The sequence below is a fragment of the Pinus tabuliformis genome, chromosome X, assembly GCF_031772625.1.
Source record: "Pinus tabuliformis cultivar Carrire ecotype Pingquan chromosome X, CPIR1, whole genome shotgun sequence".
In the NCBI taxonomy this organism is placed as follows: domain Eukaryota; kingdom Viridiplantae; phylum Streptophyta; class Pinopsida; order Pinales; family Pinaceae; genus Pinus; species Pinus tabuliformis.
The window spans coordinates 1240081768-1240108620 of NC_142308.1; the positions used below are offsets into that span (position 1 = coordinate 1240081768).

The window sequence follows — 26853 nt, forward strand, 5'->3', positions numbered from 1 at the left end:
TTGAGTGAATGCACCAAATAGGTCAAACTGCCTCTATATATAGCCTTTCTGCTGGGTCGAATTGCCCTAATGTAGGCTGACTTCATGGGGACAAGGCCGCCTTGGTGTGGAGGTGACAAATAACCTTTTTGACTCAAAAATAATTCTTTTTACATGATACAAAAGCCCAAGAAACGTCTAATAAAAATGATAATGACTCTAATGAACTAAGACAAAATGTAGAAGCTTTCAATGGAGGCTTCGACCTAGAAAACATTGACCCAAGAATGAAACCCATGCTTTAATAAGTCATTTTCTTTAATAATAAATTTTCTTTTGACAAGTACAATTATGAAGACATACACTAGTTACATTCTTCAACACAAAAGCCCAAGTAAGTTTTGGTATTAATTTATTAATGAAGAACTAGTGATTGGGCAGAAATCTGTTTATGTGTATGATTCAGATCGAGTAATATTTTTTTGCTTCCACTATATTTTTTATGTGTTAGGAATTTGGTCGTGTATTCGTTCCACTTATTGATTGCTAGGAACCAAATATTGGGTGTTGGGTTTGGAAATTCTAACAAAGTCGGCCCTAGCCAGAGAGACACCCATTTGGCCAGCCAAACCTCTATATATACTCCACTTGACTTCTTCATTCAAGCACAATTCGATCTCACACATAATAAGATATCTTTTGGGCATCCAAGCGAAGGAGAAGAAGGATAATAAGGACAAAATCATCTCAAGCATCTCTCTCTCTATCTCTTTGACTTTGCGCATGTGGTTTCTCTCTCCTCCCAAGTTTCACACGTGAATTTCTGGGCAGATTCTAGGCAGCAGGTCCAAAATTATGGGCAGTATTTTCTACGTAATAGGGCTGAGTTTCTGGGCAGTTTCTGGGAGGATGAATTTCGGCACAAGCAAATCAGGCAAGGCCAATTTTGTTGACCTGATTGAAGACTTAACAAGAGGGCGGTTTGACCATGTTTGACCTTTGTATTGTTGGTTAGTTAGACCATCATATTTGACATAAAGAATTAGGTGTATCTCTTGTTGAACTGAAGAATTTCTCTAAGGAAAGGGTTGTTGGGTTTTCCCCCAAGTGGGAAACCTTGTGTTATCTTTGGGCATTGTGATCTCAATTGTCCTTGTGCATTTATGGTTGAATTTATGGACAAAGATCTCTTCTATTTCTCAACTCTTACAGGTCCTATTGCAGATAAAAATGACATGTGGTTGGTAGATAGTGGTGCCTCAAGGCATATGATAGGAGATCGTGGCAATCTCACAAGTATGATGGAAAGGAGTTCATCACAAAAGGTAGAGCTTGGAGATAACAATAGTTATGCAGTGAAAGGCGTTGAGTCAACATTTGTTGATCTGGAATCAGGTGAAAACATTCATCTTAGCAACATACTATATGTACTAGGTTTGAAAAAGAATTTGGTTTCTATTTCATGTTTGGAAGATAAAGGATCTAGAGTAGCATTTGTTGATGGTCAAGTCCTTGTATGGCCCAAGGGCTCAAGTATAGACTCTGCTAAAATAATTGGAGTTTGTGAAGGAAGGTTGTATAGACTCTTGAAACAACCAAATCAAGCATTAGTGCATAATGATATCAATCTATGTGAACTATGGCATAGAAGATATGCTCACCTTCATTACAAAGCTTTGCCAGCTTTAAATCAGATGGTTTCAGGTGTTCCAAAATTGCAGATGGGGCGTGAAAGAGTATGTAAAGGTTGTGTGCTTGAGAAGAATGTCAAGAAAGTCTTTTCCAAGCAGTGACAATAGGTCCAAGTAAATCTTAGATCTAGTTCATTCTGATGTGTGTGATCCAATGTTAGTGAAAACTCTAGGAGGTTGTTTGTACTATGTAACTTTTATTAATGACTTCTCTCGTAAGACATGGATCTACTTCATGAAGACCAAGGATGAAGTCTTAAGCAAATTTCAAGAATTCAAGGTTGAAGTAAAAAACTTGATGGTAAAGAAAATCAAGATTTTGAGATCAGATAATGGTGGAGAATAACCTTCCAAGGAACTCATTGCCTTTTGGAAAGAAGCTGGGATTAAGAGGGAGTTAATAGTCCACGACAATCCACATCAAAACGGAGTTGCTGAAAGAAAGAACGGGTCAATTGAAAAATATGTTAAGGCAATGATGCATGATCATGACTTGCCCATGTTTTTATGGGGAGAAGCATCCACGACAGCAATATACATTCAAAACAGAAGTCATCATCGAATATTGGAATATAAGACTCCTGAAGAAGCATTCACCAAAAAGAAACCAAAGGTTGGACATTTGAGAATCTTCGGTTGTCCAATTTACATACATGTACCCAAAGATAAGAGGAAGAAACTAGGGCCTTCATGAAAGAAAGGAATATTTGTTGGATATCGCGACTCATCAAAGGCCTATAGAATTTATGTTCCAGGACAACGACGGGTCGAAGTCAATAGAGACATTACCTTTGATGGGAATGTTGCCTATTGTAAGTCTAAAGAAGCTCTCATGGACTCTGATGATGATGAAGAACATGAAGAACCAAAGGAAGAAGGTTCAAGTCCTTCCAATTCTACAAAACATCCCGTAGATCATCAAGAATAGCCCGAAGGGCCTAGTGAACCAATGGATCCAGTTGTTCCTGAAATCAAGAAGAGGCCAGATGTAATGTTCCAAACTTAAATAAACAGTGATATGCAAAACAAAATCGATTTGTGACACGAGAAATTAAAACAATTAGCAAATGTTGATTTGGGGTAGCATCGGATGTGCCCTAGCCACGAAATTTGGTGGAGAGGTTGGGGCACATGAGATTTCCAATACCCAGAAAGGGTTTGGGCGGATTCTAAAAAGATCAGAAGATATTAAAATAATTAATATTTTTATATGGAGTTCCTAAGTCTAAACTTAGGGAAAATAAAATATTAATGCGTATTAATATGAATCTGTGTTAGAATGGTCCAAAAGACATGGATCAAGCCAAATCTAGTCTTAGCCGTTGATTAGGGACTTAATCTCGGTCGTTGATTTATCAACGAGAAAAGTATAAGAGGAGGCTTGAGGGTCACTTGGAGGACACATTGAGGGAGACCAGTTAGTTCAATTTCTGGAGCGGGGTTTGTTGAGAAATTGAACCAGTGGTCTAGAGAGCAGTCAGGAGGCAGCAAGTATGGAACAGAGAAACAGGAGATCAGCATAGAGGCAGAAGAGGCAGACATAGAACCAGAGGAAGCCACGCAGAGGCAGCAGAGACTGCGCAGAGCTAGAAGGCCCTGTGTCATCCACGCAGAGGCTGCAGGAGTGACGAGAAGGCCAGAGAGGTTGCGCAGAGCGTCAGTAGGCTGACGCAGAGGGTTTCAGAAGAAGTGTTGGAAATTTGTCTATCTGTGGGTAAGCCAATTTGGCACCCTATTTTACTAGAAAATGGTTGAATAATAAAATCCTCCCTTGCTGCACCAGTTTTCCCACATTGGGTTTTTCCGGGGACATTAGTCCAAAATAACTGTGTCAATGTGTGCATATGTTTGTTTCTGCATCACGATGTGATATCTGCCGCAGTATTTATTTTAATGTTTGTTGAAGTAATTTCATGAATAACTTATGATGAAATAAGTAGGAAAAGTAAATCAGTTGCTGCAGTGATAGAATTTTCACATGGTATCAGAGCAAGTAAGCAGAGACAAAAAGGGAAAATCAGTTATGGGTTGAGACCACAATCCAGAGGCATCCACCTCAGGGGACTCATGCAGATTTTCAAAAGATTGCACAAGAGAGAGAGATTTCGATTTCTCTATGTTGACTTCCAGGTTGGAAGAAGAAGTGGCGTGCATGACTAGTGTTGCATCATCAGAAGTATGGGAGCCTCATGGCATATGACGAAAATCAAGGAATGTTTCTCGAATATCGAGAAGAGAAGATGAATTTTCAGATCACCATGGGGAACAAGGAAAAGTGTACTCCAGTAGGAAAGGGTACCATAGTTTTTCAGACAGAATTAGGAGAACGGTTCCGTGCCACAAATGTGTTGCATGTACCAGGATTGGGGATGAACTTACTTTTTGTGTCACAACTACAAGGCAAGGGCTATGAGGTTTACTTCATCAAGGAAAGGTATACGTCAAACACCCGAGCTGGAAAAAGAAAGTGCAGATCAGGATCAAAAGTAATCGATTGTATAGGTTACAACTAGAATCTCCAATGGCACTAATAGGCAGTCATGGGGATAAAGACTTGAACTAACTATGGCACAGAAGGATGGGTCACTTGTACCATGGAGCTCTGAGAATTCTCAAGAGCACTATAACAGGAGTTCCAGATCTGAGTATGGAACGAAATGATGTATGCAAGGGATGCGCTCTAGAAAAGTATGCCAAGGCAACATTTCCTAGGAGCAACCACAGGGCCAAGAGTGTACTAGGATTAATACACTCAGATATCTGCGGACCTATGTCCGTCAAAGCTCTCAGCGGTGCCGAGTATTTCCTTACCTTCATTGATGACCACTCGAGGAAAACTTGGATCTATTTTCTGAAAACCAAGGATGAGGTTTTCTGTCGATTCAAGGAGTTCAAGGCTCTAGTGGAGAATCTGACAGGTAAGAAAATAAAAGTCTTGCGCTCAGATAATGGTGGAGAGTATGTCGATAAGGACTTCATTGATTATTGCGCTAAGGAGGGCATCAGAAGAGAGTGGACAACTCCCTACAATCCGGAGCAGAATGGGGTGGCAGAAAGGAAAAACAGGACTATTGTAGAAGCAGCTAGGGCCATGTTGTATGATCAGGATATGCCAAAATTCCTATGGGCGGAAGCATGCAACACAGCTATCTATGTTCAAAACAGGACTCCTCATCAAGCATTGGGCAAGATTACTCCAGAGAAAGTCTTCACTGGGAAGACGCTTGAAGTCAGTCATTTCAGGATATTTGGGAGTTTAGCATATTGTCGCATACCCGAAGAAAAGAGGAAGAAGTTGGATCAGACTGCAGAAAAGGGGTATCTGGTAGGATATAGCGAGAACGCTAAGGCATACAGAATCTATCTTCCAGGAAGCAGGAAGGTAGTAGTACGACGAGATGTAAAGTTCATGGAGGACAGAGCTTTCAGAAGATCTCGCGAAATGCCTTCCAAGGAGCAATCAAAAGAGGATCCATTGGTCATGCCTCTTCAACCAACGGAAGTAAAGAATTCTTCCTTAGATCAGGAAGATTCTCAAGATGAGGAGGAGGAGCAAACAGAAGCACCTGCTGGCAGAGGAAGAACCAGCAGGGAACTTCGTCAGATTTTGCGTGATGCAGAGAACTTCATCGAAGAGCCAAGGAACAATAAGAGAGAGTGAAAACAGCCAAATAGGTATCAGGTGTTAGTAGCTCAGGATGGGGAGCCGGCCAGCTTCAAGGAGGCAGCTCAGCATCAGGTCTGGCTAGATGCGATGGTGGAGGAGTATAACTCCATAATGATAAATGATGTTTGGGAGGTGGTGTCAAGGCCTCAAGACAGATCTGTGGTAGGTTCAAGATGGATCTACAAGATCAAATATGCTACGAACGGCAGTGTTGAAAAATACAAGGCCGGGTTTGTGGCTAAGGGGTATGCTCAAAAGGAAGGGATTGACTATGAGGAGACCTTCGCCCTGGTAGCAAGGTATACATCTATTAGGACCGTCATATCTCTTGTAGCCCAGATGGGATGGGAGATCCATCAGATGGATGTCAAGACGACATTTCTAAACGAGGTAATAGAAGAAGAGGTATACCTTGAACAACCAAAGGGCTTTGAGACTCATGAGAAGAAGTCTCATGTATGCACACTGAAGAAAGTCTTGTATGGGTTGAAGCAGGCACCGAGAACATGGTATGGTCGAATAGATGGCTACTTGCAAAAGATGGGGTTTGTCAAGAGTGACGCGGATCCGAATCTCTACTATTTGGTCGTAGAGAACGAGCCACTTATCTTAGTATTATATGTGGATGATCTCTCCTTGACAGGATCATCCAAACTCATTGAGGACTGCAAGAAGAATCTAGCCATAGAGTTCGATATGAAGGATCTGGGACGAATGCACTATTTCCTAGGGTTGGAAGTTTGGTAGCAGAAAGGAGAAATCTTCCTTGGGCAAGGGAGGTATGCTAGAGAAATCCTGAAAAGGTTCAGGATGGGAGACTGTAGACCTATGGCTACGCCAATGATCACCAATTGGAAGAAGATTGATGCATCAGAAGACAAGGATGTCGATCCCACCCCATACCGACAGCTCATAGGGTCCCTAATATATCTTGTCAATACTAGGCCAAATATTTGCTACGCTGTCAACACCCTCAGTCAGTTCATGGTGGAACCAAAGAGGGCACACTGGGCAGTAGCCAAACACGTTCTCAGATATTTACAGGGAACAGTGGATTATGGGCTCTCTTATACACCAAGGGGAAGGATATCAAGTTGAGTGGATTTATGATGCAGATTGGGCAGGAGGTTCAGTGGATCGGAAAAGTACCTCTAGGTACTATTTCAACATTGGGTCAGGAATGACCTCCTAGTGCAGTAGGAAACAAAAGTCTATGGCTCTGAGCTCATCTGAGGCAGAATATATGGCAGCAAGCACATCTTCGTGTGAAGCCATATGAATTAGAAAACTATAGGTAAACCTATTCAGAAGAAATATGGAGGAGACCGGGATCATGTGTGATAATCAGAGTTGCATCAAACTCTCTGAGAATCCAGTATTCCATGATAGGTTGAAGCATATTGATATCTGGTGTCATTTTGTCAGAGATTGTGTCCAACGAGGAGTTGTACAGTTGAGCTACACTCCTACAGGGGAACAAGTGGCAGATATCCTCACCAAGGCCCCTGGAAAGTCAAAATTTGACTACTTCAGGGAAAAGATGGGGATGGTAAAGAACCCCTTTCAAAAGTAGTGTGTTAGCAGCACGAATGAAGAGGGAGTTGCAGTGGAGATGCAGTGTTGGGAGAAAGGACCGACAACAGCACAAATGCAGAGGGAGTTGCAGTGCAAATGCAGTGTTGGTAGAAAGGACCAGCAGCAACACAAACGCAGAGGGAGCTGTCGTACAAATGCAACAGTGGCAGTAGCAGAGTAATGGGCAGCGGTACAAGATGCAACAGTGCAAAGGATGTTGGGCAAGGAGGCTTAACATCAGCACAGGGACCGATGCTGGATGATCAAAGTAATACTCAGTAAGGAGTATTTCTAGAGCACAGTCCTCGCTAAGAGGAAGTGTTGATTTTGGGTAGCATCGGATGTGCCCTAGCCACGAAATTTGGTGGAGAGGTTGAGGCACATGAGATCTCCAATACCCAGAAAGGGTTTGGGCAGATTCTAAACAAATCAGGAGATATTAAAATAATTAATATTTTTAATGGAGTCCCTAAGTCTAAACTTGGGGAAAATAAAATATTAATGTGTATTGATATGAATATGTGTTAGAATGGTCCAAAAGACATGGATCAAGCTAGATCTAGTCTTAGCCGTTGATTAGGGACTTAATCTCAGCCATTGATTTATCAACGAGAAAAGTATAAGAGGATGCTTGAGGGTCACTTGAAGGAAACACTGAGGGAGACCAGTCAGTTCAATTTCTGGAGCGGGGTTTACTGAGAAATTGAACCAGTGGTCTGGAGAGCAGTCAGGGAGCAGCTAGTACGGAACAAAGAAACGGGAGATCGGCACAGAGGTAGAAGAGGCAGACACAGAGCCAGAGGAAGCCACGCAGAGGCAGCATAGACTGCGCAAAGCTAGAAGGGCCTGCGTCATCCATGCAGAGGCTACAGAAGTGATGCAGAAGGCCAGAGAGGTTGCGCAGAGCCTCAATAGGATAACACAGAGGGTTTCAAAAGAAGTGCTGGAAATTTGTCTATCTGTGGGTAAACCAGTTTGGCACCCTGTTGTACTAGAAAATGGCTGAATAATAAAATCCTCCCTTGTTGCACTGATTTTCCCACATTGGGTTTTTCCGGGGACATTAGTCCAAAATAATTGTGTCAATGTGTGCATATGTTTGTTTCTGTATTCCGGTGTGATATCTGCAGCAGTGTTTATTTTAATGTTTGTTGAAGTAATTTCATGAATAACTTATGATGAAATAAGTAGGAAAAGTAAATCAGTTGCTGCAGTGATAGAATTTTCACAGCGAATGTTCATTATAACTCCAGAAGTGAGAACCAACTAAGCCATTTTATTAATGAAATGGAGTAAGTACAATAATATGTAGAAATGCATTTGGGCTTGCCTCAAGGGCAAGCTTGACAGCGCCCAGGTGATAAAACAATAATCTCGAAGTTAGAAATGACTATTCATCTAATGCTCTGTGAAGTCCCCAGAAACTACACTGCTGGTTGGAAAGGAACTGCAAGAAACCCTGTCTCCGGTGCTCAGAAAATGTCGAAACTTTATATCTGGGATCCTTGTCAAAAACCCAGAAAGGGTTTGGCTTATCTCCAAGCCAAAGTCGAACCCATAAAATTGTGCAAATTCCCCAACTACTAGCAATTCACCCTGTTATAAGAATGAATATTTCATACCCGAGTATCACCCGGAAAATTCTGAAATTATAACCACAAACTTCTTTCACAAAAACCCAGAAAAACTCAAAAATGGTTTGGCCGGATTTTGACCTTCAAAAATCGACCCCCAAAGGCCCTATGCCCTCCAAAACTGCTGAAGCACACTGTCTTCCAATACACCAGCAAAATCCTCCTCAAACACTCTGGAAAAGTAGCAATCACCTCCACTAATGCTTTCCTTATCTCTCCCGACAAGGATCAGCCTCAATGGTTAAGTCTCCCCCTCCCACATGAGCACAAAATACTGCCTCTACGCTAGCCCAGGAAATGTGAAAGTCACACTGAATGGGAGCACTCTCCTCCAGCTCAAAAACTCTCCAAAATGGCAGCAAAACCCCTATGCCTCCTCTCTGGAAATTCTCCCGACCAAAACTCCTCCACAAGATGCCACAAACAAACTCGCCCTCCCTCCACTAGGTCCTCCAGAAATACGCACCACCTGGAGATGGATGCAACTGCTAGAAACCACAATGAAATCCTATTACAAAAGAATGAAGATAAACCTCTCTAGGGTGGCACTCAAAGTCCCCTGATGAAAGGGTGAGCTCTTCGCTTGAAGAACTCTTGCTAAACAGCAAGTGACTTGGATAAGTAACTCGAGCAACCAAAGAGAAATTCGATATGCCAAAGATGATAAAATGAGGAGAGTTGCCTTCCTTATATATATTTCGTGGAGCACTTTTCCCTCCAATTTTTCCCTCCATCATGGGCCCTCAATTAACCATCGACTTTTCCCCTCCAAGCAATTCGAACTAGGGAGTGTGTATTCCCTAGTGTGGGTGGCCCCCACGTAGAAATTAACCACAACAAAATAACTTCTCCTAATTCTAATCTCCTAATAAAATCGAATGGGCCCCACTATCTCCAAAATTGGCCCCAAAATGCAATAATTAGTCTTGTTCCAAATTAATTTAAGAAGGGACATGACAGTCCTCCCCTCCCAAATGTTGCTTGTCCCCAAGCAACTTCAGTGTTGGATACTCAAGTATGTGCTCACCCTCCCAAGTAGCATCCTCATCCGGCAAGCTCCTCCAATACACCAAAAATTGCTTGTCCTCAAGCAATACCTGAACAAGCGCCCTCTATGATGTGGATCCCCACTGCCACTGCAAACTTCACCAAGGTCCCAAATATGCCATTGGATCGTCCCTGATCATTGTCCTATCATGTAGTGAAGGAGTCCCTCGATACTAGGATCCCAAGCCAACTTGAGCAACGTGGAGCACCCCTTGCTCCACCCACTATCCTGCCAGATAGGGGCATTAGAACCCCTTTGTCTACTACCAATAAGTAGAGCATCCCGACGATGTAAAACTCCATCCAAATCCTCATGAAGCTACCCTACCAAATAGTCCACCCCATGCACTCTGATTGTGGGCCCCTGAAGATACAACTCAATCCCCATGCGAATGAAGCCTCTCCTACATGAGCTCCTCCTGAAATCCTCTTACTGGCCATCTTGCCATGCTAATGAAGTCTCCCATGCCATCAGCGAATCACGGAAACCCGATGGAAAATCTGGATGACCCTCTCCTGTAGAGACCAGTTCACCCCTATGGGTAGCTGAACCACTAAGTACTGTGTTGCTAGGGCCCCCTGCCCAATGTATCAAGAAATTATCATGTTGACCCCGTGACACTCTGATCATCACTAATTGTCTAGCATGCTCATACCATAACCTCCTCTCACATAACTCTCGGCCACAATCTATGTGATGATCGACGTTAGGCCCAACTTGCCAAAGCGCCTCAATAGTGCTAGCGCCTATCGCCCCATGGATGGCCCCAATCTTGAGCAGCAATCTGCCCCACCCTATGGTAAGGGCTTTGGTGACTCCCCATGTGTCTGCCTGTGAATGAATTATTCTGACCAAACCCACTGAGGAGTGGAGTATCCCATCAATCCACTGGATCCCTAGATCCCATAACCATACTATAGGTCCACATCCCCAAATCCTCTCTACCTGTTGGTGTGTTATGCTGCTAGTTGTTGGGACCCCTCTATGCCCCGTCTCTGTCTCCTATAGGTATCCAATAGGTAGACACCGAGCATCAAGAACATGTGTCGCGAATATCCAGTTGCTCTGTGTCTGCTAAATCACACAGTAAGATTTGCTATCCCAGCTCTTGATGATGTGCTCGGGTATTGCCGAAAGCCTAGACATCATCCTGCCAACAAGGACTACCGTCCTCTGCACCTCATGCTCACCTAACGCCTCAAGTTGTCTAACTGTAAAAGCACCATGTAACTCCCTCTCGATCACCTTCCCAAGTGTGAGCCTAAGGGTGGAACATATGCTACCTCGACAATCAACCATGCCATCCCTAAGCCTGTACTCGTCAATCCGTGCGCCTACTAAGTGTCTCAACTAGAGAGTCTCCTCCCATCTCATGACACAAGGTGTCTAATCAAATTGCCTAGGGTGAGCCTCCCAAGCCCCGATGCCTAAATGGAGAGTGTTAAGGCCCAAGGGGCAACAAACAAACACTTTGCAACTGTAAACAACACCGAAGGAGGATAGGTATGGTCAAGAGTTCGTCGGAATGCCCAAGAGCAGTGTTGCACACATCGCGATTTAATCGCGATAAAATCGGAAAATCGCGATTTTTTCAAAATGCCGATTCAAATCGCGATTTTTATCCAAAAAATCGGCGGAAATTTTTTTTAACGATTTTTATCGAAAAAATCGCGATTTTTTAAAAAATCGCGATTTTTTCGAAAAAATCGCGATTTTTAAGGAAAAAATCGCGGGAGGCGCGGGCAGCGGGGGTTTTATATGTAAAATCGATTTTTTGTTTATTCATTCAGCAGTCCGCCGCGGAGGAGAAGGAGGAGAAGGAGAAGAAGGGAGGGAGAGGGTTGCCGTCGCTTGTGGGAGCCGATTTTAGGAGGAATCCAAGCCAAGATCGCGAATTTGTCCATAAACCAGGTATGTAGATTAATTTTTTTTTGTTTTGGTTCTCTAAAAACTTTGTTTTTCATTGTTTTTAAAGAATTTTTAGAAATTTTTCATTGATTTGGGATGGGTTATTTGTTATGACTATGAGAACCAATTTTTGATTTTTATTTTCTCATTTTCTTTAAACATTGTTTATTTTTTTTGATTTTTCATTGTTTTTTGGGTTTAGAAATTCAAATTGGGATTTTGGAAATAATTAGCTTGTAATTTTGCAAATGCTAAATTGTAATTTGTATTTACTATTTACTATTATCATTTATGTAATCCTAAATTCCTATTTCCTAATCCTTATTTTTCCATAGGTTTGCAAATTCAAAATTCAAAAACAAACATGCCAAGGAAATTGGATCCTTTCTGGGAATATGGTGACCCTAAAACTCCGAATGATAGACAAAACTTGATTTGCAAGTTGTGTGGAAAGGAAATATTCGGGGGGGTGTACAGGTTGAAGTTCCACCTTGCACAAATCCCTGGACGTGATGTGGGGCCCTGTCTAAAGACAAATGCTGAAATTATCCAAAAAGCCATGAGAGCATTGGGAGAATTAGAGCACACTAGAGACGCCAAAGAAGAACTCAAAAGGCAACTAAGAAGGTCAGTTGAAGGAAGTGGGCCAAGTGGCACAGGTTCTACTGCAGCGTCAGTCAATTCGTTTGCTGCATCATCATATTTTGTTCCTCGAACCACACCTGGTTCACAACCAACTATCGGTTCAATGATGAAAAGAACTGAAAAAGAAAAAGCTGACAAGTTGATGACAAAATTTATCCTCTGGAGTGATATTCCTTTCAGCATTATAAGGAATAATCCATTTTTCCAACCTACTCTTGATGCTGTTGCCAGTGTTGGCCCGGGGTACAAACTCCCTTCTCTTCATGATTTCAGAGGCCGGCTTCTTCAAGATGAAAAGCGTGACTGCACCCAAAGATTGGAGGATTTTAGGGCATCATGGGCACAAACAGGATGCACTGTTATGTCAGATGGTTGGACTGACCAAAAGGGGAGAACCCTTATAAACTTCTTGGTTAGTTGTCCCTTGGGGACTATGTTTATCAAATCTGTTGATGCAACTCATCAAATCAAAGATGCAAAAAATTTATGTGATTTGCTGGATGTGTTTATTTTGGAGGTGGGTGCAGAAAATGTTGTCCAAGTCATAACGGACAACGCTGCAAATTATGTTGCTGCTGGTAGATTGCTTATGGACAGGCATCCTACTTTATTTTGGACACCTTGTGCTGCCCATTGTATTGATTTGATGTTAGAGGACATAGGGAAAATTCCCTTTGTCAAAGAGGCTGTTGACTCATCAAAAACCATCACAAAATTTATTTACAATCACACATCTGTGCTTAGCTTGATGAGAAAATGCACCAACAACAAAGAGTTGGTGCGCCCCGCCATTACACGGTTTGCGACGAGTTTCATATCTCTTCAATCCCTCTTGAATTCTATGTGGGATTTGAAGAGAATGTTTGTTTCAGAGGAGTGGCGTTCTTCGCCAATGAGCCGCAAACCAGAAGGAGAGGCCGTCTGCAGACTTGTTTCATACCAAGAAGACTTCTGGGCGGGAGTGCAGGAGGTGTGCGCTGTCACAGAACCTTTGGTAAAGGTTCTTCGGTTGGTAGATGGTGAGAAGCCCGCAATGGGCTATTTGTATGAAGCCATGGATAGGGCCAAAGAAGCCATTCGGTCCTACTATGATGACAAGGGAGATGATGGGTTCCAGAGACAACTCCTTCTATGGAAGGTCATTGATGAGCGATGGAACAACACACTCCATCGTCCCATTCATGCTGCTGGCCTTTTCCTGAACCCTGCATTTTCTTATGCATGTGGGTTTAATTTTGATGTTGAGGTCGTGGAAGGATTATTAACCTGTGTCCAGAAGATGGTGAAAACTCCAGAAGAACGTATGGAGGTCTCTAGACAAATTGAGCAATATAAGTTGTCAGGTGGCACATTTGGCTTTGAGATGGCTATCAATGATAGGACGGTTAAAATCCCAGGTATTTTTTAGTTTGTAGTATGTACTTTGTAACTTTGTTTCAAATTTCATTGTTTCTTCAAATTCCATTTTTTTCTTATGTTTATTTAAAATTTTCTTTGTAATTTTGTTGTAGACGCATGGTGGAAGATGTATGGTGGCAGAGTACCCCTTTTGCAAAATCTTGCCGTGCGCATCCTCAGCCAAACATGCAGCTCCTCGGGATGTGAGCGCAATTGGAGTGTATTTGAAAAAATACACAACAAGAAGCGCAATAGGTTAACACTTAAACATTTAAAATATTGCAAATTTCCAAATAAATTTTTGAATTCATTAAAGTTTTAAACAATATTTTTTTTATAATATTAATTATTAATTTATTATTTCATGAACTTTGTACAGGTTGGAGTCCCATAGACTTAATGACATGGTCTATGTCTACTACAATCTTCGATTGTGGGTGAAACAACTAGAGAAGACACCTGATACGGAAGCCATCTCATTGGATGGGATTGACACCACTGCTGAATGGAGGGTTGAGACCGAGAGGCCTCTCATGGATCCCACTGAGGATTGGTTAGTGCAGGATGAGGGGGAGGAGGAGGGGGAGGAGGAGGAGGAGCAGGAGCAGGAGCAGGAGCAGGAGGAGGAGGAGTTGGAGGAGCAGGAGGAGGAGGTGACACCGCCTACCCGGGCTACCCGGGCTACCACTACCACCAGTAGAGGACGTGGTCTCCGTCCACCTCAGCCTCTTGTAGCTGCTACTACTAGTTCTTCAGCTTCTAGAGCACGTCAGACTCCACTGCCATTTCCACCACCACAGGCACCAGCTTCTACATCTAGAGGGAAAGAGAAAGCTGTGCCATATTCTCGCAAGAGGGGCAGAGGAAATCAATAGGATTAGACTTTCATTTTATTGTATATGACATTATGACATGATGAGATACATTATCATATTTTTTGTTGATATTTTGAGGCTGAGTTGGACTTGGGACTCAGGACTTACTATTCAGGACATGATTCAATGTTATGTGTGATTTTAGCGCTAGAAATGATATTGAACATCTTATATATTAGTTTTTTTATCATATTTATGTGTCAATGTATTTATTTTATGTTGTAGATGGTTTAGATATTAAAAAAATTGAAAAAAAATGAAAAAAAATGAATATTTTTGTGCCAAACGATTTTTTCCGATTTTTTCCCGATTTTTTCCCGATTTTAACGATTTTTCCGATTTTTTCCCGGCGCCGATTAAATCCCGATCGCGATGTGTGCAACATTGCCCAAGAGTAATCCTACGGACGACCCCCTCTCTGTCTCGGATCTACTAATAACCCCCTCGAAGCCCTGTCTCCACTAAACATGGTGTCCTAGGATGCTCAACAATGTCCTCAACAATCCTAGGTGGGCTGCATCCTGTTGACCACTACGTGTCAACTACCCATAGGAGTACACCCCCTTTTCTTTGCAAAAAAGGGATAGCGCTTGATCGACATGTCCGTGCCATTCGACAGTCATCGTCGACTAGATCATATTATGTTGTAAACCCAGTCTGCACATGTGAATTGTAAATAATCTTAGCAGATATGAGTCATGTATGTAAATTGCCTAGGTAGACCTAATTTCCTAGTGATAATCTACGTTCCGGAAGGTTTTTTGTCTCACTGATCCATGATCGGCAGAGTTTTCCTTCGGCCTAACCCCAAAGCCGAAATGGATTTTGTCATTAGAATCTTAGGAGATTCCTAGTGTGTTAATCTGCTAGATTATAGTTGTGTCGCAGAAGTGGGTGGTTTATGAGGGTCTATGTCAAATGGGTTTTCCCCCTTGAGATGTAAAGTTGTAAAAGCCATGATGTAAAGTGTTTTGAGGGTTAGAAAATGTTCTAATCCCTTCATAAAAGTCCTAAGTCCTAGGTCCTAGGTGATTTTTCCAAAGGCTAAGTTCGAGGATCCATTTAAAAATAAATTTAAAATTTAAAAATAACTAAAAGATAAAAATTTAAAATAAAATAATAATAATAATAAAATAAAATAAAATTTATAAAATAAATTAAAAAATAAATAAAAACTTAAAAAATAATAAAATAATAATATTTTGAGTAAATAAATGCAGAATTTCAATTTTTTAATGCATTAAAAATTCGACGGATGAGATTAAGAGATATCTTGATCCTCATCGACGGTCAAGATCTTTTTGACGTGGATCACTCGAACTAGCTGTTGGGAATTTCTCCTTTAAATAGGGTGCTAGGGGTCATTTGAAAGATGCGATCTGTGAGTCTTGTGCTCAAGAAGCTCTCTTGTAAACTTTTTCTGGTGCTAATAAAGAAAGACTTTGGGGTTGAAATCTTGCTGGTGTTACTCTCTTGAAGTGCTGTGAGTTGTTTTATTTTCTGCATATTTTAATTTTCAGCCATTAGTAACAGCTAATTTAGAGTATTGTTGAACACAGGTATCTTGTTCACTTGCTAGAGTTTGAATGGTATTAGAATTTCTGAAATAATGGCAGGTATCTCCATTGCATCTGAGATCTAGTATTGTTTTTCTCGCTTTATTGATGGTTGAAGTGAGCTGTGCAGGAAACCCTTATCAAAGAAGATCAGTGGGCGTTTGGGGAAGTTCTCGACTGAACCAACCAACTCTCGCAAGCATTTTCTTGCAGAGCCCAGCCAGTTTCGATCCTAGGTTTATAATTTAAGTTTGTTTTCTGATTTGCATGAGAGATTTCTGAAGTATTTCATAGTAAATCTGGAATTTTGATAGTATTACTGCTGTTATTGATAAATCTGGCTGTTTAAGAGTCAAAAGCTGTAAACGCTGTTTAGCTGATCTAGGGTTTTAATTTTGTTTTATGCACATATCATTTTTGGGTGATTTTTCATTCCAGTTTGCAGGGTTTCTGAAGAATTCCGAGGGTTTATCAGCGCTATTTTACTGCTCAAGATTTATTTTTATTTGCAGGAAGAAATTCTCGAAATTACGCTGGCATTTTCCTGCGTCCATCGTTTCTGCTCATCTCACGCAGCTGCCGTCTCTGCTACCTACTCATTGCCTCACTCTCTACGCATCATTTCCCTATCTGCTCAGGCGTCCTTCAGCAGCTTTCATTCTCTGCAGTCTGTCTGCCATCAAATCCGCTCAAAAAAAAAAAAAAAACTCTGTCCAAATCTTCATTCCATCCACCTCTGTCCTCACGCAGTATCGCATTTGTTTTTACGCATTCGTCCCTTCCCCTTCGCTCTAACTTTCTCCTTACTGCCGTCGTCTTCTTTTTCCCATCGCACAGCTTGTTCAATCTACAAAGTCGCATTTCCATTCCGCTGTCGTACGCATACCCTTCCGCATATGCACGTTAGCTGCTCCCTGTTCACAACCGCAGCTTGATCCTCCCTTCTGCGGCTTTATTTCTCCCCTCCCTATGCAGCTATGACCTTCATTCACACACACGCAAAGTTCTCTCGCCATGATCTGCAAATCGCACAGTAAGAACGCGTTTTTGGTATATATGGGCCAGGTATTATTTCATGTGTTTGACGTATTGGTTAGCGTAGTTAGAATTAGATGATAGTAGTTCTTTTTGTTTAGATATTTTTTTTTTTTATTCTTAGGATAGTTTTAAATTTAGATATTACTTTTGTTTCATTTTAAATTTAAAAAAAAATAAATAAATTTATAAAAAATCTTTTAGGGTTTTAGTTTTTGTTGATTTTTAGATTTAACGCCTTAGTTTTAGTTTAAATTTTAATTTTAAGTTATATTTATAACAAATAAAAAGTTCCTAAAAATTACAAAACTTTAAAAAATTCCTAAAAAAATTCTTTTCTTATAGTTTAGGTTTTAGATTTTAATGTAGATTTGATTTTTATAGTTTTAGATTAGATTAAATTAGATTTTATTTTTCATTTTTTTTAGGTTTGTTTCATTTTGATTTTAAAGTTTTAAAAATCATAAAAATTATAAAAATTATAAATCATAAAAATTATAAAAGACATAAAAGGTTTTTTTTTTTTTATAGTTCAGGTTTTGAATTATTTTAGTTTAGATTTAATTTTGTTAGAAGTAAATAAATAAAAAAATTTGATAAAAGGTTTCCTTTTTAGTTTAGTTCATTTTTTGGATTTAAAGTTTCATTTTCATTTAAAAAATATAAAAAATATTTTTTTTTGAAATTTTTTTTGCCATTTTCAGTCTTGGCTCAATATCTTTTCTGTTGAGGCTAAATTTTGATGTGGGATTAATGTTTTCGTGTTGATAAATATGCTTGAACGATCCTTCAAAGATTAGCCATATGAATATGATCTCTGGTTAAAATTACGTGGTTATTTAAAAGCACTTTATCTTTCGAAGTTTTATATTGTTGGAGTATCATTAAGCCATTAAACATTTATTGATTATCTCGCATGTGGTAAAAGTTAATCTTTGTTGTTTGATGGTAAAACGATTGTTAATGAGTTCATATCTCTGCAACATTTGAAAAATAATCGTTTAATCATTTATGTCATAAGGCACTGATTTATTAGCTTGATAATATCAATTTAGTGCTTGTTCCTTCGTGTCTCCCAACCCAACTGGTTCACAGTTGGTCATCCATTTTCCTATAGGGTCTACCCCCCTTAGCCGCAGGAGACAGGCTTAAACGGAGAGATCGGGGATCAGGGTGACAGCCCCCGGTCTGAGCGTTGTCATGACAATCTGTGCGACAACATTTTTTGGCGCCGTTGCCGGGGAGAGAGTTTTTCTGTCCCTGGCATTTCAGCGACATTCATACTCTCATTTCTCATCATTCTCTCATCTTTCTCATCTCGCGTTTGAGCTGGCAGATTCAACATTTTTTGGCATCATTTGGATCTCTTTCATCACCTTATCTTTCATCATATCAACAACTTCTCTTTAGTTCGTTTCTTGTTTGGGTGGCGACTCCATTTCTTTTCATTTATTTTCCCAGACAAGAAGCCTCTCTCATATCAGCTTGTTGGTTACTTTTTGGATCCTAGAATTTGACTCATTGTTCAAGTGGCGACTCCACTGGTTTCATTTATTAATTTTCTTGAGCAGAGATCTCTTTCTATCATCCATTTGATCCCTTATTATTCATCATGGATTATTCGTTTAAACCATGTCATTTTACTAATGTTCGCCATGATATTCCGGAGGTGGCCATTTCTAAATTACCTGTGTTCTCGGGTGGTGATTCAGTCGCTGTTAAAAAGCATCTAGGCTGGTTTACTCGTATAATGATCATGTATTGTAGATCTCCTCAGTATAATCATGAAGATGTCAAAATGCATCCATTTGTCCTTTCTTTAGAAGATGATGCTTTGAATTGATTTAATAGTTGTCCTGAAGATTCCTTCACTTCTTTGCAAGACATTGTCGATGCTTTTAAAGATAGATATGGTGATCCAGATAGCTCGCCTTGTGCCCCTAAAATTGTGCAACAGAATGAAAGTAATCTTATAAAAGGTTCAGCTGTCGATGAAAGATTTCAAGACAATGCTTCATATCAGAAGTTGCCATCCACTTGTACCATTGCAGATCATAGTGGAAAAGGAGGAACAAATTGTAAAAACAGTGTTGACAATGAAAAGGAAGATCATAAGCAAATTATACAAGAACTAATGCTGCTGGTAAAAAATATGGAGATCAATCAAACTAATTACGCCAATGATGTGAGAATTTTATGCACCCACCTGGAAAAGCGTAATAGGGAGATAGAGATCATGCAAAATTAGCATACTAAGGAAATTGAGGCCATGAAGACTAATCATGACACAGAAATTAGTTTTATGCAAAGCAAGTTATCAGGCTTAGAGGAAAATATGAGGACCATGCCAGCAAATCATAAAGAAGAGATAAACTCTATGCAGCATTGCTTAATGACCATAAAGGAAAAAGACGATAAAGTAATAAAAGATATGGAAGCTAATTAGATATGTCTTCAGAAAAAGTTATTGACCATGGAGGGAGATCATGCCAGGGAAATCAGTGCTATGAAAGTTGAACACTCTAGCCAAATAAATGCCATTACAACACAGGTACATAAATTTTAACAACGGATTAGGGATGAAAGAAACCAGGAAACATCAATAGATCAGGAGCCTTCTCATTTGCTGCAACAAGCTCCATCTTATTATGAGGAGGTCATTGGTTCGATTGAAAGGTGGTTAATTGAAGGTGATCCAGATAAAATTAAAAACGATAAAGATCAGATGCAGGATAAAGAAAGACATGTCATGCATATCTTACATACTTCATCTGATAGCTTTGAAGCAGAAAGTTCCATGTCATCAGTGATACAGCCTGCCAGGAAGAAAAAGTGCAAAAGAAAGAGAACGAGAAGAAGATTTGATGCATCAGACGACCGCGAGCAGCTTGATTTTCGGATAGGAAAAAGTCCTACCATATGTAGAATTGGACATGGCACATCCAACAAGCAGCCGACAGATTTGCCTGAAAGCAGGCAAATGCTCAGTATACACTATATTGAACACATCTGATGCCATGGGGCATCCCCTGTATTTCTAACCTTACTCCTTGTTTTTTCAACATTTTCATTTCTGTTTTAGGATTAGATTTACTTTTCATGTTACTAGATAGTTAATAAATGAAGAGCTTATATCTTTCCTGTGCTTAACGTTATATGATGATTTTTGGATGGACGCTACTTATGTTTTATTGTGTGTTGCGTGGATGCAGATTCTGGATTCTCACATTCCTACAGTGCAACAACGTGTCCCCAAGTAGAGCCAGATGTTGACCACTACGTGTCAACTACCCATAGCAGTACACCCCCTTTTCTTCGCAAAAAAGGGATAGCGCTTGATCGACATGTCTGTGCCATTCGACAGTCATCGTCGACTTGATCATATTATGTTGTAAACCCAGTCTGCATGTGTGAATTGTAAATAATCTTAGCAGATATGAGTCATGTATGTAAATTGCCTAGGTGGACCTAATTTCCTAGTGATAATCTACGTTCCGGAAGGTTTTTTGTCTCACCGATCCATGATCGGCAGAGTTTTCCTTCAGCCTAACCCCAAAGCCGGAATGGATTTTGTCATTAGAATCTTAGGAGAATCCTAGTGTGTTAATCTGCTAGATTATAGTTGTGTCGCAGAACTGGGTGGTTTATGAGGGTCTATGTCAAATGGGTTTTCCCCCTTGAGATGTAAAGTTGTAAAAGTCATGATGTAAAGTGTTTTGAGGGTTAGAAAATGTTCTAATCCCTTCATAAAAGTCCTAAGTCCTAGGTCCTAGGTGATTTTTCCAAAGGCTAAGTTCGAGGATCCATTTAAAAATAAATTTAAAATTTAAAAATAACTAAAAGATAAAAATTTAAAATAAAATAATAATAATAATAAAATAAAATAAAATTTATAAAATAAATTAAAAAATAAATAAAAACTTAAAAAATAATAAAATAATAATATTTTGAGTAAATAAATGCAGAATTTCAATTTTTTAATGCATTAAAAATTCGACAGATGAGATTAAGAGATATCTTGATCCTCATCGACGGTCGAGATCTTTTTGACGTGGATCACTCGAACTAGCTGTTGGGAATTTCTCCTTTAAATAGGGTGTTAGGGGTCATTTGAAAGATGGGATCTGTAAGTCTTGTGCTCAAGAAGCTCTCTTGTAAACTTTTTCTGGTGCTAATAAAGAAAGACTTTGGGGTTGAAATCTTGCTGGTGTTACTCTCTTGAAGTGTTGTGAGCTGTTTTATTTTCTGCGTATTTTAATTTTTAGCCATTAGTAACAGCTTATTGTAAAGTATCGTTGAATACAGGTATCTTGTTCACTTGCTAGGGTTTGAATGGTATTAGAATTTCTGAAATAATGGCAGGTATCTCCATTGCATCTGAGATCTAGTATTGTTTTTCTCTCTTTATTGATGGTTGAAGTGAGCTGTGCAGGAAACCCTTATCAAAGAAGATCAGTGGGCGTTTGGGGAAGTTTTCGGCTGAACCAGCCAACTCCCGCAAGCATTTTCTTGCAGAGCCCAGCCAGTTTCGATCCTGGGTTTATCATTTAAGTTTGTTTTTTGATTTGCATGAGAGATTTCTGAAGTATTTCATAGTAAATCTGGAATTTTGATAATATTACTGTTGTTATTGATAAATCTGGTTGTTTAAGAGTCAAAAGTTGTAAATGTTGTTTAGTTGATCTAGGGTTTTAATTTTGTTTTATGTACATATCATTTTTGGGTGATTTTTCATTCCAGTTTGCAGGGTTTCTGAAGAATTCCGAGGGTTTATCAGCGCTATTTTACTGCTCAAGATTTTGTTTTTGCAGGAAGAAATTCTCGAAATTACGTTGGCATTTTCCTGCGTCCATCGTTTCTGCTCATCTCACGCAGCTGCCGTCTCTGCTACCTACTCATTACCTCACTCTCTACGCATCATTTCCCTATCTGCTCAGGCGTCCTTCAGCAGCTTTCATCCTCTGCAGTCTGTCTGCCATCAAATCCGCTCAAAAAAAAAAAAAACTCCGTCCAAATCTTCATTCCATCCACCTCTGTCCTCACGCAGTATCGCATTTGTTTTTACACATTCGTCCCTTCCCCTTCACTCTAACTTTCTCCTTACTGCCGCCGTCTTCTTTTTCCCATCGCACAGCTTCTTCAATCTGCAAATTCGCATTTCCATTCCGCTGTCGTACGCATACCCTTCCGCATCTGCACGTTCGCTGCTCCCTGTTCACAGCCGCAGCTTGATCCTCCCTTCTGCGGCTTTATTTCTCCCCTCCCTACGCAGCTATGACCTGCATTCACACACACACAAAGTTCTCTCGCCATGATCTGCAAATCGCACAGTAAGAATGCGTTTTTGGTATATACGGGCCAGGTATTATTTCATGCGTTTGACGTATTGGTTAGCGTAGTTAGAATTAGATGATAGTAGTTCTTTTTGTTTAGATTTTTTTTTTTTATCTTAGGATAGTTTTAAATTTAGATATTACTTTTGTTTCATTTTAAATTTTAAAAAAAATAAAAATAAAAATAATAAAATAAAATAAAAAATTTATAAAAAATCTTTTAGGGTTTTAGATTTTGTTGATTTTTAGATTTAACGCCTTAGTTTTAGTTTAAATTTTAATTTTAAGTTATATTTATGACAAATAAAAAGTTCCTAAAAATTACAAAACTTTAAAAAATTCCTAAAAATTTTCTTTTCTTATAGTTTAGGTTTTAGATTTTAATTTAGATTTGATTTTTATAGTTTTAGATTAGATTAAATTAGATTTTATTTTTCATTTTTTTTAGGTTTGTTTCATTTTGAGTTTAAAGTTTTAAAAATCATAAAAAATATAAAAATTATAAAAGGCATAAAAGGTTTTTTTTTTTTTATAGTTCAGGTTTTGAATTATTTTAGTTTAGATTTAATTTTGTTAGAAGTAAATAAATAAAAAAATTTGATAAAAGGTTTCCTTTTTAGTTTAGTTCATTTTTTGGATTTAAAGTTTCATTTTCATTTAAAAATATATAAAAAATATTTTTTTTGAAATTTTTTTTGCCATTTTCAGTCTTGGCTCAATATCTTTTCTGCTGAGGCTAAATTTTGATGTGGGATTAATGTTTTCGTGTTGATAAATATGCTTGAACGATCCTTCAAAGATTATCCATATGAATATGATCTCTAGTTAAAATTACGTGGTTATTTAAAAGCACTTTATCTTTCGAAGTTTTAAATTGCTGGAGTATCATTAAGCCATTAAGCATTTATTGATTATCTGGCATGTGGTAAAAGTTAATCTTTGTTGCTTGATGGTAAAACGATTGTTAATGAGTTCATATCTCTACAGCATTTGAAAAATAATCGTTTAATCATTTATGTCATAAGGCACTGGTTTATTAGCTTGATAATATCAATTTAGTGCTTGTTCCTTCGTGTCTCCCAACCCAACTGGTTCACAATTGGTCATCCATTTTCCTATAGGGTCTACCCCACTTAGCCGCGGGAGACAGGCTTAAACGGAGAGATCGGGGATTAGGGTGACAGCCCCCGGTCTGAGCGTTGTCGCGACAATCTGTGCGACAACACATCCAATGGTACACGTAGTACCCCTGCCCATAAGTCCCCTGGGAGGCAACGCTCCAAGCGCCTGCTATGCCGCATCATTTGTCACTACATACCACCCAGTATGGCCGCACACTCCTCGACATGCCATTGTATGCCGCAACCTGTCCTAGTACACCACTGGATACTCCCGGCTACAATTATACCATCATGTACGGTCCTGTGTCACTGCACCTGTCACTCCCTGCATGTACTCAATGCGATGTGAGGCACTCCCACTCCACAATGCAGTCCAACATACTACGACACACCCCCATGCGTCTCCATGCCCATTTACAGACCACTGCTCCACGCTAGATGCTCCTACCCATCCCTAGATGTGATGGCCTAAAGTTGTGTCCATATGTGTCGGCCTGCACCCGACCTGTATCATCACCTCCACCATCGCATCACTATGCTCTCCGATGAGGGGATCTCCCCTCCAAATCCTCCCTGAGGGACCCAAGAAGTGAATCTCCCTAGGTACCAGTAATAATGCCACCACTGCTCTGCTCCTCCATGTCCTCCATGCCCCACACAAATGTGAAGAATCCCAGCTCCATACAAGGCACTGTCAGGTGGCCTATCGGTGCCACCTCCTCCGACAAACTCCCGCCAGAGTATGATGATCATCGTGTGATCCCATGCACAACTGTCATACCAAGACAACCCAAGGAGTCTGCCCACAAACTGGTTGGCCGCTGGTACTGGCCAAAACTCCCCTAGCGAATGTGTGTGCTCAACCGCTAGGCCAACTACACCACCACAATCGCAGTCAAACGTATATCCGAGGAATGATAGGTAGTCCCACCTAGATCCCAATGCAAGTCTGGGCTTCCGGTATCCCCAATGCATGAAAGCTCTTGCTGAGCTTCATGTCGGTCCACTACCATCTCCATAGCCCACTGCACTGGGTACCAACTCAGAATCTCTCGCCATCTAACCCCAAGAAAGGGATTGAATATAGAACTCTCATACGTAGGACAAGCTCTCCATCCAACGAATGTTGCACCGCTCATGTCACCTCATCTCATCGACATGGTCAACACATAAAATATGTCAAAGTGGCTTTGCCTCTCTCCCTCCAAGGTGTAGAGGTAAACTACTGATGCTAGAAGCCCCATCTATGTATGTCTGAAGAGGGTTTCTCTGATGCTATAAAGTGCACTCTAGTGGTACCATTAGGGAATCTAAATGTTCCCCAACGCAAGTCAATTTGGTCGTTGACTCGGCACAAACCACTCTCATGCCCTCCAGCTCTTCATTTTGTTGTAGAATGGCCTCTCATACTGTGGTGACCTTCTCTCTCAATGTTATAAGGTTGGCCTGGAACTGATGAAACTGCCATGGGTATCTATCACCTGCAGACTCAGTCACAGCTCTAGATACCTCAACAACTATCAACATCTCATCCATGGGTGGCTCCTCCTCAACAGATGGCTTTATGTGTGTAGGCTCTATCCTCTCCACCAAGGTGTCAACTGGGGCTATCAAAGAGGTCTCGAATAATGGTGACTCCAGCGCCACATTGGGTAAATCGATGTGCTCCTCACCATCATGTGGGCTCTCAGCATCATGCTCAACCTACTCCTCAGGCTCCTGATATATAAAGCTAGGTCTCCACCAGCAAAAGCGCCACCTGGTCTCACCCTCTAACTGTCCATGTCTTGCCTGCTCCTTTTCAGGAGATCTGGTGCCCAGATTTTGTCGGCTTTCCCCACATGGTGTAGGTGGTTGTACTCCCACGGCTTGTGCACCTCTAGTGTCTCTGCTATAAGGACAAGGATGGATCTAGTCTGACACCTTCCTCAACTGAGCCCACCTCTCATCATTCCAGCGGATTTCACCCCAAAATTCTTGCATACTGAATCTCCCTTGAGCCATGGTTGGTGTATGGTGTAACCTGTCACTGTGCATACATGCCCAAATCTCCCATGATCTTATTGGTTACCCACAACTGGGCCAAGATCATGCTTTGATACCACTGTAATGTTCCAAACTTAAATAAACAGTGATATGCAAAACGAAATCGATTTGTGACACAGGAAATTAAAACAATTAGCAAATGCTCATTAAAACTCCAGAAGTGAGAACCAGCTAAGCCATTTTATTAATGAAATTGAGTAAGTACAATAATATGTAGAAATGCACCTAGGTTTCTCAAGGGCAAGCTTGACAGGACCCAGGTCATAAAACAATAATCTCAAAGCTAGAAATGACTGCCCCTCTAATGTTTTCCGTCGTCCCCAGAAACTGCATTGTTGGCTGGAAAGGAACTGCAGTAAACCCTGTCTCCGATGCTCAGAAAACGCTAAAACTTTATATCTGGGATCCTTGTCAAAAACCCAGAAAGGGTTTGGCCTATCTCTAAGCCAAAGTTGAACCCATAAAATGGTGCAAAATCCCCAACTACTACCAATTCACCCTATTATAAGAATGAGGATTTCATACCCAAATATCACCCGGAAAATTCTGAAATTTTAACCACAAACTCCTCTCACAAAACCTAGCAAAACCCTTCCAAAATCGACCCCCAAAGGCCCTACGCCCTCCAAAACTGCTGAAGCACATTGTCTGCCAATACATCAGCAAAATCCTCCTCAAACACTTTGGAAAAGTAGAAATAACCTCCACTAATGCTTTCCTTATCTCTCCTAACAAGGATCTGCCTCAATGGCTAAGTCTCCACCTCCCATGTGAGCAAAAAATATTGCTTTTGCGCTAGCTTGGGAAGTGCGAAAGTCACATTGAATGGGAGCACTCTCCTCCAGCTCCAAAACTCTCCAAAATGGCAGCAAAACTCCTATGCCTCCTCTCCGGAAATTCTCCTAACCAAAACTCCTCCACAAGATGCCACAAACAAACTCGGCCTCCCTCCACTGCGTCCTCCAAAAATATGCACTACCTGGAGATGGATGCAACTGTTGGAAACCACAATGAAATCCTCCTACAGAAAAAAAAAGATAAACCTCTCTAGGGTGGCACTCGAAGTCCGCCGAAGAAAGGGTGAGCTCTTCGCTTGAAGAACTCTTGCTAAACAGCAAGTGACTCGGCTAAGCAACTCGAGCAACCAAAGAGAAATTCGATATGCCAAAGATGATGAAATGAGGAAAGTTGCCTTCCTTATATAGATTTCGTAGAGGAGCACTTTTCCCTCCAATTTTTCCCTCCATCGTGGGCCCCCACTTAACCATCGACTTTTCCCCTCCAAGCAATTCGAACTAGGGAGTGTGTATTCCCTAGTGTGGGTGGGCCCCAAGTAGAACTT

General features: G+C 40.5%; 2 protein-coding genes across 2 annotated transcripts in view; one reads left to right on the plus strand and one right to left on the minus strand.

Annotated features, from left to right (window-relative positions):
• Window positions 1-26853, minus strand: part of LOC149144448 (FAD/NAD(P)-binding oxidoreductase) — a 387681-nt gene that overhangs the window by 270127 nt on the left and 90701 nt on the right. The gene's annotated exons all lie outside the window — the stretch shown is intronic.
• On the plus strand, window positions 1143-14610 carry LOC149144450 (uncharacterized). The gene is made up of 4 exons (XM_089448628.1): window positions 1143-1715; window positions 12665-13544; window positions 13659-13800; window positions 13925-14610. The coding sequence occupies exons 1-4, from the start codon at window positions 1143-1145 to the stop codon at window positions 14418-14420; spliced, it is 2091 nt and encodes a 696-aa protein (XP_089304754.1). The 3' UTR covers window positions 14421-14610.

Coding starts and splice junctions, on each gene's coding strand:
- LOC149144450 (XM_089448628.1), top strand. CDS start 1,143: ATGGTTGAATTTATGGACAAAGATCTCTTCTATTTCTCAACTCTTACA. Junction 13,545..13,658: donor TAGGACGGTTAAAATCCCAG/GTATTTTTTAGT, acceptor ATTTTGTTGTAG/ACGCATGGTGGAAGATGTAT. Junction 13,801..13,924: donor CACAACAAGAAGCGCAATAG/GTTAACACTTAA, acceptor AACTTTGTACAG/GTTGGAGTCCCATAGACTTA.